Below are 12,346 nucleotides of genomic sequence, written 5' to 3'. Positions count from 1 at the left end.
AAATATGCATGCTATGTATCTATATATAAACTGTATCTTGTTATATATAATAGGCCTATCCTAAAATATCACTGAAGCCACTGAGATGGTGGACACAGCTGATATCTGGTCGGCAGAAATTGTGTGCAGTGATGGGCCAGGGGTCACTTGGAAGAAGCACGCCTGTGTGTGTTTTTAAAGTTCAAGGCCAGCTTTGATATCGTGTTGCTTGTATTCTTCGTAGCACTACCTAAAATTGTGAGATATAGATTTACAAATGTGTTTGGCAGAGTGTTTTAGAGCTTAGCATCCATTTCTCTCCTTCTCTAACACCACCTCCTCTTCTTTTTATACCATCATTGCTCTCCTTGTCTGGCACTCGCTTTCTTACTGTTTTCTGACATGTACTATGTTTATGTGGAGGTTAGAAAAATTTTGCCTTCAAGTCTTGATTTCATGTCACTATTTGTGCCAGAACAGTATCAGCGCAGCTGATGTAGACACATTACTACACACTCCCTAAAAAGACACATACACAGGTGTACGCATTGCATACTAGAGTATATTCCGAGAATAACTAGGAACACCTCAGCATACCTCTGACAGCAAACTTAATCACATCAAGGTAATCCTACAGGAAAGGAGGACTTATTTCAGATAGAATATGCAAATACTCTTTGAATAATTCACACGAAATAATTTCTGTAGTCTTGCCCTGTTAAACGAATACACAATTAAACACACAATTTGAGGTCTTACCCTCTTCTGTCTGCTCTCAGCAGCAGAGAGCTGGGCAGACATCCTCTCCTGCATCTTACGGCAATGGGCCATAACAGCTTCCAGCACAGTAATGGGATTCGCGCTAACAGGCCTGAGGTCCTTTGACCCCGTCTCGGACTCAAAGTCCCTCTGCAGGGCGAGGAATGGGTCCGTCAGACTGAACTGTCCATATCGCTCCTGCAGGAACACTTCTTTCCGACGAGCCTATGAAGAAAATAATACAATAGATTGGTGAGCTTATTTATAGGAACATCATGTCCATTTTCTGGTTAAGACTGTGTTTTTAAGAGCTTTGAATGTTCACAACTATCTGTATGTAATTTCAAAATCACCCTTGTTTGAACATTTAAATATTCAGTTATGGTGTATATTCTGAATAAGGTGAATAAATTCTGATTATTACAGGAACACAGTATGCAAGCTGTTCTGTTCAGTAGTCCTATTTCCAGAAGCAAGAAAATTCGCTTAATTTTGCTATGGCAAATAATTTACATAGTGCTTGCATAAAATAGGAAAGAGATCAAATTCCTATGAATATTTGAATATTCTTGTGCATGTAAACAGAAAATGAAACACTTTAGGAGGTCAAGTGGTAAATACAAATCCTAGTATCATTATGATGCCAATGTGTTGCCTGTGGGATGCTGGCAAATCATTGTGAAATAACACACAGCAATTATTACACATTATGTTCCCTTGGTGATGCATGTACAGTAAGTGGTGTGTGAGAAGAAATGTCTTGCTGACTTAATGTGCTTTGGCCTAGAGACATGCAAGTTTCCAACCTCGCTCGTGATCTTGTGGGTATGTGCTTTGGGAATTGTTCCTTCTTAGGAACATTAGTGCACAAACAATTGTGTGCTATTAATTAAGGTGAACATTAATAACAAAAGAAGCCTTTATGCTCTTTTACTCTCCGATGCACACATAAACCACTTAATACATCCTCACACTCAAACATGCACACTCACACAGAGAGCAGGTTAGCACTTCTTCAGGGGTGATCATTAAGCATGAGGTTTACTTAGGCCGTGTCAAGACCAGCTGGTCATTTCAGCAGGGTCAGCAAAGGGCCAACCGTGTCATAACGCCCCACAAATGAGATATTTTCCTTGACACAAGTCAACTCAGATGAGTGATGCTGTATTTCACTGTAAGGAGATGCTACACAGATTCAGGGGCATAGCAACCATATTAACTGTAACTTGGATCAAGAGCCTAACTGGTTACATCTGCCATGGTCTGAAAGATGCATCTTCATCACAATGCAAGGAAAATTCTGTAAAACAATTATATATTTTAATGGTAAAGACTGTAAAATTGCTACTGCAAGAACCTGCTAACTGTTCAACAGCAAGTTCCCTTACTATATTCAGTGAAAAGCTGTAATAGATACAATAGATAGGACTTTTCATGTAATTTTACAGTAAATATTGTTAAATGTACAGTTTTTGGGAGTGAAAAGCAAGTTATCTTGTAATTTACAGTGGGAAAAAAAGTAAATTGACATTCCCAGAATTCCTTCACATTTGGTTTTTCATTTAATTGTATATTCTTAGTTTAGGATTTTATGTTGTCTCATAGGTTCTTAAATGAATGTTTATTGCATTATTTAGTGTCATGTTTGTTGTCATGAATGGTGTTTTATATTTGTGCATGTGACACTGTGAACCTTCTACATATTAGTATTTGTGGAAAACCTACTTGTGATGAACTTTAATTCATCATGTGGTTTCCTTTACCACCTGTTTTATGGTGGTTATCACTTTATTGTAAAGGTACAAAAGCTCTGTTTTTTTAAAGTTACTTTTAAGTTACATTTTAAGTTACATTTGTAAAACTGTTGCTACCATATTTTTTATAGTTAAGTTCTGGCAACCAAATTTCATATGTTTTACAGTGTAAGACAAAGATGATGTTAAATGATTACAAGAACATTACAAGTGAGTCTGTCCTCACAAAACATGCTCAGTGTCAGGCAACCCACTAGGCTGATCTACACTACCCTTCTGTCTTGGATAAGTAACGCTATAAAATGAACAAGCAGATCAAATGGGAGAGATAATCTACAAGTTTACTCTCTACAGGGTGTCCCTGTTTAATACAGTCTGTGTAGTGGAAGCAGAAGGAACCATGCAAAGAGCACAAAGCATCATGGAGGCTAATGGCCAACTATTGCCTAACCATAGAAGGAAATAATCAACCTACAGATGTACAAACACACACACACACACACATGCAATCCCTGAGATGCATGACTCTCATTGCAAGTGTCAGGATCAGTTTACTTCTGCTAAGTATCACGGCTTTCAAGGGCATAAAAGTTCTCTAAGTGAGTTGCTTTCAGTCCACTTAACACGAACAGAAAGACTAGTGCTGGACCAGGCTTATTTCATTATGACTGCAGTCTGCCATATAAGTGGAAAACAAAAGGAAGTGGGTAAGAAAAATTGGAGACAGCCTAAAATCAAAGGAATGTACATGGACGGATGACGTTTCAAAAAGACTGAACATTACACCACGGTCTACTACAGAATTATGATCAAGTGGAGAGGAATGATTCACCTCCACAATCCTTGTGGATTAGGAATTTCTCTTAAAGTACCTTTACCTTAAATTTTACCTTCTGGAATGCCAGAAAAAATGACTACCGTACCAATTTCTCTAATATTATCAAACTGGATGAAAGATTTTAGAGTGAAAAAAAACCCCCCTAAGGTTACAAAACAACACATAATCCATCAGATCCATTGCTAACACTTAACAATGCTGAAATGATGCTGGATGTAAACAAAATAAAAACTAATATGATTTTCATCTTTAAAATGCCTGTTTAATATTTTAGGCCATCCTATATAATATTTCACAGAGATATGAAAATGTACATGAAATATAAAAGAACAGCATGAGCACAGCAGAAAGAGAAACAGGAAAATAAAACATACTCCTGTTATTCTGACCAACAACTGTGAAGGAGCTAGTAAACATCGCAAAGTCTAGAGGAAAAGAGAGTGAGGAGGGGGTTGAGGGAAAGACTGAGAGCAAGAGAGTGAGCGAGAGATCTAAAGAGATGGGAGTCTGGAGGCGGGAGAAATGTCTGTGTGTCATGGCAGATAGAGAATGGAGGGCTTTGAGATTCTCAGCCATCTGGCACTTTCCTCTAGGCTTTCACAAATCTCTTCTATAATCACAGAGGCTGTGCCGTCCCTCCTCCTCCTTATGAACTACTTTATCTGTCCATCACGGATCACGGGGGTCAGGAGCAACATTCAACACATTGCATGGTATTAAGAGTAAAGATGAGGCTGTGGTGGAAGAAACTAGCCATAAAACAACAAAGAGTTACGTCTCACTTATATAATTATTAATTGTGGAAACTCAGAACAAAGCTGCTTTGCACAAAGCACATCTGCTAATACTAATACTTAAGCTTTAGATAGTTATAACAAGGCCATGATGTAGTAGTCGCTCTCTATTATACTGTAGAAAGAAATTCCAATCTTTTAGGACATTAGGCATAAATTTCTATTTTTACCGCAGAGCAATTCATTATGATAGCTACAGGGTAAAACCTCTCACTTCAGGCCAAAATGTAACTTACCAAGATTACAAGAATATTAAAAGGGCCCTATACTATACTTTTACAGTTTTTTCCTGGATTTTTCGAGTTTTTCCCACTTATAATTTTATTCAAGGTTGTAATTTATGTAATTTATGGTTGTAATGACCATTTACAACCATAAATTACATAAATTACAACCACTCTCTATTTAAAGGAATAGTTCACTTCATTTTCATAAAATGAAAATTCCATCATTGTGTAACACACACACACAAAAAGTGAAGATTGTTGGGAACCAAACAATATTGGAAAACTGACTTCCATTGTACAGAGGAAAAAAGTGAAATGGAAGTTACTGTACATGGAGATATTTTCTTTCTTAAAAAAAAGAAAAGAATATACCAATCAAAAGTTTTTGAGCAGTAAGATTTTTTATGTTTTTTAAAGCGGTCTCTTCTGCTCACCAATCCTGCATTTATCTGATCCAAAAACAAAAACAGTAAAATTTAGAATTTTTTTTTTAGTTTTCTATTTTAATATATTTTAAAATATAATTTATTGCTGTGATTCCAAAGCATCATTAGTTCAGTCACATGATCCTTCAGATATCATTCTAATATTCTGATTTGCTGCTCAAAAATATTTATTATTATTATTATGAGGAAGAACCAAATTGCCTGTCACAGCTATGCTGATGATACCCAGATTTACCCAGCCTTATCTCCAAATGACTACAGCCCCATTGACTCCCTCTGCAAATGCATTGATGAAATTAACAGTTGGATGTGCCAGAACTTTCTTCAGTTAAACAAGGAGAAAACTGTCATTGCATTTGGAAACAAAGATGAAGTTCTCAAGGTGAATGCATACCTTGACTCTAGGGGTCAAACAACTAAAAATCTAGTCAGAAATCTTGGGGTGATTTTGGAGACAGAGCTTAGTTTTAGTAGTCATGTCAAAGCAGTAACTAAATCAGCATACTATCATCTCAAAAACATTGCAAGAATTAGGTGTTTTGTTTCCAGTCAAGACTTGGAGAAACTTGTTCATGTCTTTATCACCAGCAGGGTGGATTATTGTAATGGTCTCCTCACCGGCCTTCCCAAGAAGACCATTAGACAGCTGCAGCTCATCCAGAACGCTGCTGCCAGGATTCTGACTAGAACCAGAAAATCTGAGCATATCACACCAGTCCTCAGGTCCTTACACTGGCTCCCAGTTACATTTAGGATTGATTTTAAATTTCTTTTACTCGTTTATAAATCACTAAATGTCCTAGGACCCAAATACATTGCAGATATGCTCACTGAATATAAACCGAACAGACCACTCAGACCATTAGGATTGAGTCAGTTAGAAACACCAAGGGTTCACACAAAACAAGGGGAGTCCGCTTTTAGCTATTATGCTGCCCACAGTTGGAACCAGCTTCCAGAAGAGATCAGATGTGCTAAAACATTAGCCGCATTTAAAGCCAGACTCAAAACTCATCTGTTCAGCTGTGCATTTGTAAAATGAGCACTGTGCTACGTCCGAACTGATTGCAATGTACTTTCATTTTATATCATTTTCCTTTTTTTTATTATTGTGATTATTATTCCTTGTTTTTAACTGTTTTAAATTAATTTTAAATCAATTTTATTTCATTTTAAAAGTTTAAACTGAAGGCTAAAGTAAGTGCTGTGATGGTAAAGAGAATGTGGGCAAAGAAAGACAAGTGTGTTGGTTAATCAGTTTAAAATAGGACCTCTGAGTTCTATTTGTTTGGTTTCTGGTTAGGGACTGTCTGTAAGCGGAGAGAGTGCGGGAGGGAGAGCGATGGACTCACTCAGATATGAGTGAGGGACACCAGCAGAAGAAAACTGGTGTCATAATTTATGTACACCTGTAAGTGTAAAGGTGTACGAGTGCACATCTATAGATTGAGAGATGTGCACAGTCCGGGAGGGACAAAATACATTCTCTAAGGCACTAAGAGCCCTAAAGGCAATGGTGCATTTGAAGGTATAAATACCAAGAGAATGTGAGACGCTAGAACTGAGGTTCTAGTCGTGAATCACTCTACCAACTCTAAATTCCTACCATTACAGACAGGGGCACACCTCGAGTTTTAGCGAATAGGTCAGATATGATGGTCAAAGTAGGGGTGAAGTAGTGGAATAGTTAGGTGTTTTGGAAGGTTTTTTTTCCCTGCTCACTTAGTGTGGGAGAGTTTGAACAAAACTTGAGAATATTTCTTTTTAAGTTTTAAATTCCTTGTTTTTTTTGTTTTTTTTAATTCCTTGTTTTTATTGCCGTGATTATTATTTTTGATGACTATTTCACTTCCTTTCATGTAAAGCACTTTGAATTACCACTGTGTATTAAATGTGCTATATAAATAAACTTGCCTTGCCTTGCCTTATTATGTTGAAAACAGCTGAACAGAATTTTTTCAGGTTTCTTTGATGAATAGAAAGTTCACAAGAACAGCATTTAATAAATTACATTTTCAAATATATTCAAATAGAAAGCAGTTATTCTAAATAGTAAAAATAGTTCAAAATTTTACTGTTTTTGCTGTACTTTGGATCAAATAAATGCAGGCTTGGTCAGTAGAAGAGACTTCTTTAAAAAACATTAAAAATCTTACTGTTCAAAACTTTCGACTGGTAGTGTGTATTGAGAAAAGTCTCAGTGTTTTTTTGTGAGCATACAATGGAAGTCTGTGGTAACCAAAACGCTGGTTATCACACTCTTCAAAATATCTTCTTTGTGTTCTGCAGAAGAAAGTTGTACAGGTTTGGAACAACATGAAGGTGAGTAAATTACAGACTTTTTATTTTTGTGTGAACCATTTCTTTAGTTTTTCTTCCTTATTTGGGCAGACATATGCTAATATGTGTCAAAATCATGGTGATTTGTGAATGACTCATTTTTTTCTGGCATCCAAATGGCCCAGGTGGACTGAAGAGGAAGCAGGGAAAAATCTATTGCCCATTAAATGTCAAGTCAAGTCAAGTTTATTTGTATAGCTGTGTCTTAATCTGAGTGGGTTTTTAGAGGCTGAATAAGACAAGAAACCCTGTTGAAACTTCACAGACACTTTCTGCCAGGTCTTGAGCTTAAACTGTGTACACAGGATTCCTGGTGGACTTCAGGCAGGTCTCTGGTATTATTAGCATTAACCTTTACAGGCACGCGCTGGCTGAGTGATGGGTCCAGGGCACACAGCCAAAGGGGAAGAGATGCTGAAAATGAGCAGAGAGAGACAGCAGGACAAAGACTGTTTGATGGGAGTGACAGGGGATGACTGAAATGGTGGGAAACAAGGTGAGAAAGAGACAATATACTATTTCCCTATGGAATCCACACCATAACAAGCCCATTGCAGATATTCGCTATCTACAGTTATCTACTAATTGCAAATAATACAAAGCACTTCACATTTTTGGTGCTTTCTTATTAGCCTTTTCTTTTCTGAAAGGTAAAGTAACACCTCCACCAAACTGATGCCAAATCAAGTGTCCATATGTGAGCCACAAACCTAAAAATCTGCCGTCATCTTCCAGCAGATGCCCTCAGGCATATTACACTGACTAGTAAGGTTAACCCATGAGCAAGACGTTTCTGTGGGAGAAAGTGCTTTTTCTGTGTCGCTTCTGTTTGAATGTGAGTGTGCGTCCAAAGACTCTCACAAGGGGCCTTTCAATTAGATCAACACAGAGCTGGCTTTGTGGGCCAAGGACTTCCGCAGCTCTCCTAACCCAAATGTGAGATCAAAAGGCATTGAGCTGATGGAGAGGAAGAGAGGGACGGAGAAGAAATTTAGTCTTGTGACAGTCACATAAGAGTAAAACACAATATTCACAGTTGGAGAGACTCTGAATGCTTGTGACTTACAGGCTCTGAGTCTACAGGCTCTGAACATTTTCAGTTTTCTGGGACAGACTGAATGGCTCCATATTGATGATGAGGTGGAACAGCATATGGTATAGGCTTGTAGATTATTCGTTTCGGTAGAAAAATAGGGCACTAAAGCTTTAAGGGTTTCTGTTTGGGGGGGGGGGGGGGGGTCTGGGCAACTGAGTGGTCCCTACACACCATCCCACCCCCATCTGAAAATCCCCAATACCAACCACCATCTGTCATGTACCCTCTCATACAAGCCACAATTTTGAGCCCTGATCAGATCACCTGACCCACATAGTATACCCCTTAGTGTCTAAGGTCAAAAAATAACATGCAACACCAAATGTGTCACTTACATGAAAGTATTTAAATAAAATCAGAAAGGTTGCCTTAAAATGACATTTAGAATGTTACAAATATTTTCTATTTTAACTAAATGCTGTCCTTTTGAACTTTCTATTAATCAAAGAATCCTAGAAAACAGAATCCTAAAAAATCTACAAAAACATTAAGAAGCACAACTGTTTCAACGTTGAAAATAATAAATGTTTCTTGAGCACCAAATCAGCATTTTGGAATGATTTCTGAAGGATCACGTGAAACTGAGGACTGGAATAATTTACTTTTTAAATTATAATAAAACAGAAATGTTATTTTAAACTGTAATAATATTTCAGAATATTATTGTATTTTTGATCAAATTAATGCAGCCTTAGCAAGCATAAGAGACTTCTTTCAAAAACATTAAATCATACCAACCATAAACTTCTAATATATTTTTATTTAATACATCTGGCCTATACCTATAATTTCTCACTATTAACTAAGACTTTGCCTTAATAAACTCCTAATATGCTGCTAACTAATAGTTAGTAAGATGTTAGTAAAATGTTGTTAAGTTTCGGTATGAAGGATCTAAATATGGTCAAGCAGAATAAGGCATTAATATGTGCTTTATATGTAAACAGCCAATAGGCAAGTAATATGAATGCTGCTTAATAGTGAGATTTGGTCTCTAAAATACAGTTACCATATATTTAATTGAATTATGCAATTAAAAATTGTATTGTCAGCTACAGTATATTCAGACAGATGGTCAGAACTGTATTTATGGTTGCTTAATTTACCTGCACTTTGCTATTGGCTTGCATCATAAAAAAGTTCATTTTTGACCTTGTTTGTAGCTTGTAGCAGCACATTTCTTCAGTAGGTTTGCTATCAGTTTACCTCTGAGGATATGAGGATGTGATAGAAATATTATTCTCGTGACATCTGTTCAAGCAAAATAAGGCCTGTGGCTGAGTAAACGACATTGTGCCGTTTGTCAAATTTCTATTAAAAGTACCAATTGAATTAATGAGATGCTGCTGAGTAAAGAGACAAAATCAATGACAAACAATTCAGGCAATGAGGAAATCCAGCACTTTCAATTAGAAGCTGTCTATAAAAACTATCCAGCAGGGAATGTCAAACCAAAGGAAAAACAGTGGCACAAACTTGATCCCTATCGACAGGAATTAAAGTTGACATCAAAATAACAGGACACGGATGTAATATAGAAACGGTACTACAGCACTGCTCATGAATTGAAGAGGAACTGTCATCCTCCCACATACATACTCACTTCTGGGTCAGATTCATATTAAGCTCAAGGCGCTGCTTTACTCTCATGTGAAACACTCACACACACAGAAACCGGCCTGCCTTTGGGATTCACTTATTGAAATCCACTCATGCTTTTGCTGCATATATCCCAAATGCAGCCTGACATCTTCTGTATGGATAAGCAACAGAGACGGGGTTAGACTCAGCCATATTTAAAGATATGGGTGAATTTATTTGACCTGGAATAAACACATTATATACATACACATGCTCAAGCACACACAATGTTCCCATATGTTACATAAATGTACCACTTAGGGCATTTTTCCGTACTGTGTACAATGTGAAGCAATGAATCACGACCAACCCTGATTTTTCCTTCCTGTCAAAGTCAAAGCAGCACGGCTCAAACATTCGAGTTCAGCTCCGCAAGGAGCTCTTACATAAACAGGTCACAGCAGTGGCTCACTGGCATTTACAGCAGAGAAAAGCAGCAGAAAAAAGATTCTTTGGATTCTTGCCACAAATTAGTGAATCATCAAGTCACAAGAGAAAGGCAAAGTTAAGTAACCCCGGCGTGCTATAATGACAAGTGCTTGTTAAGCATACATTGAGGTTTTCACACAAACAAAACCATACATTAATTTCCTTACAGGATCCACTTAGGAAGATGAAACCACATGCCACAGCTGCACACACCACACATAGACCAAGACACCTGCTGAATGGCTGAGAAAGCCAATTCCATCATTTACAGAGGAATATACAGTGTACTCATAGGTTACAGTGCTTGCGGCAGCAGTACAGAAATCACCTTCACATTAAGAGATTTTCTTTGTGTGCACAGAAAACAATAATAACAGAATTTATTCAACAATTCTTCTCCCCGAGTTGCAGTCTTCCGCCATTTTGGAGAGTACCCCAGAACATAACCAACATAATCAGTTGTTCTTTGCACACAAAAAGTATTCTTATAACCGTAAAATTACGGTTGAACCACTGATGTCCCGTGGACTATTTTACCAATGTCCTTGCTATGTTTCTGGACCTGGGAACATTGCAGCTGCATTGCTGTCTATGCAGGGTCAGAGAGCTCTCAGATTGTATCAAAAATATCTTAATTTGTGTTCCGACGATGAACAAAGGTCTTACGGGTTTGGAACAACAAGAGGGTGAGTAATTAATGACAGAATTTTAATTTTTGTGTGAACTATCCCTTAAATATAAAAACTAAACATCAACAACTCATGATTGACTACTAGGAAAGAGCCCATTTTCTCAAAACCCATCCTCCACAGAAATTACCACATATGAGGAGTATTTATAGCGATGTCATTATATAAGAAAGGCATACATCCTTTAATTATTTAACACTGCTGAATGCATGAGGGTTTGGTAGGGGGTTGGTTGGGGGATGGTGGGGTTTTCTCCCACAGAGTCATTGAAACAGAACTTGAGAGGGTTTCAGTGTATTTCCACCACTAGATCGACAGGCACTGCTGGAACGCTAAAATTGGTCATGCCTCTCTAATGATGTTTGTGGCCTATTTTAATGACCCTCTCGAATGAACCACATTTCTGTGTGGTGCTCCACAGACCAATCTATGAAAATCCAATAAATGTGTAAAACCATAGCCTGCGTACAAACTCAGATTCATCCGCTCAGGTGTTCTGATGCAAGTTTCCTCAAGCAAAACAAGAATCACAAACATGTATGATTCAGATGACACACAAAGAGTATCTTCTATTTCAACTGCACTACATTACAGGCATGTATGATGAGGCAGCTCCATTTTGAATGACACTATTTGTTTTCCTCAAGCAGCCAAAAGAAGCACAAAATGGATGACTACATTTTCATAAATATGTCAGCTTATTTCAAACAGCCAATGAATAAAGCATTGCACCATACTGTATACCGCAAATACTACTTGCTTCTTTACCAGAACTGATTCTTGCACCAGTCCAGGAAATTAATACCTGCCCTGACTTGGTCAAATATTCAGGAGAATAGATGTTCTTTGCTTTAAAGCTATATCCATGGGCCTGAGGCATCATATACTAGATTATATATGTCTGCTTAGCCTTCAGGGTAGCTTAGTAGAACAAACGTATTTATTTTAAGGATGTATTTAATGTAGTCTGAGGGGAAGCACAAGTCTGTGCCACATTTTGGCCTGATAGTAAATTCTCACACATAAAGCTCAGGAATTCAAGAATGAAAAGAAAGTCTCTTAAAGTTTAATGAAATGAAAATATGAGTTTTGTGGTGTTTAGTCCATGTATGTTAGCTCTGGAGCCATATATATGTTAGTTTACTCCTAAAAGTTGACAAAATGCATTTTTGCTTTTAAAAATAGGAGACACAGGGCAGTGGAATGGAAGACACGGCAAACGGAAAAGGTCAAGAGAAGCATTTTTTAAAAATGTAACCTTCTTGATATCTTGATATCATTCGAAAGTGACTAGCAAGTTGCAAATCATAGTTCACTGCTGACATAATGTTCAAAATAAAAAGAGATGATCCCA

General features: G+C 37.4%; 1 protein-coding gene across 1 annotated transcript in view; it reads right to left on the bottom strand.

Moving 5' to 3' along the window:
• Window positions 1–12,346, bottom strand: part of LOC306843234 (cortactin-binding protein 2-like) — a 54,369-nt gene that overhangs the window by 19,471 nt on the left and 22,552 nt on the right. Inside the window, exon 3 of the mRNA XM_079374576.1 lies at window positions 739–963. Within this exon, the coding sequence (XP_079230702.1) occupies window positions 739–963 (225 nt within the window). The remainder of the gene's footprint in view (window positions 1–738; window positions 964–12,346) is intronic.

Source organism: Barbus barbus (genome assembly GCF_936440315.1).
Source record: "Barbus barbus genome assembly, chromosome: 23".
NCBI classification, from domain to species: domain Eukaryota; kingdom Metazoa; phylum Chordata; class Actinopteri; order Cypriniformes; family Cyprinidae; genus Barbus; species Barbus barbus.
This window is presented reverse-complemented; position numbering and strand designations above follow the sequence as displayed.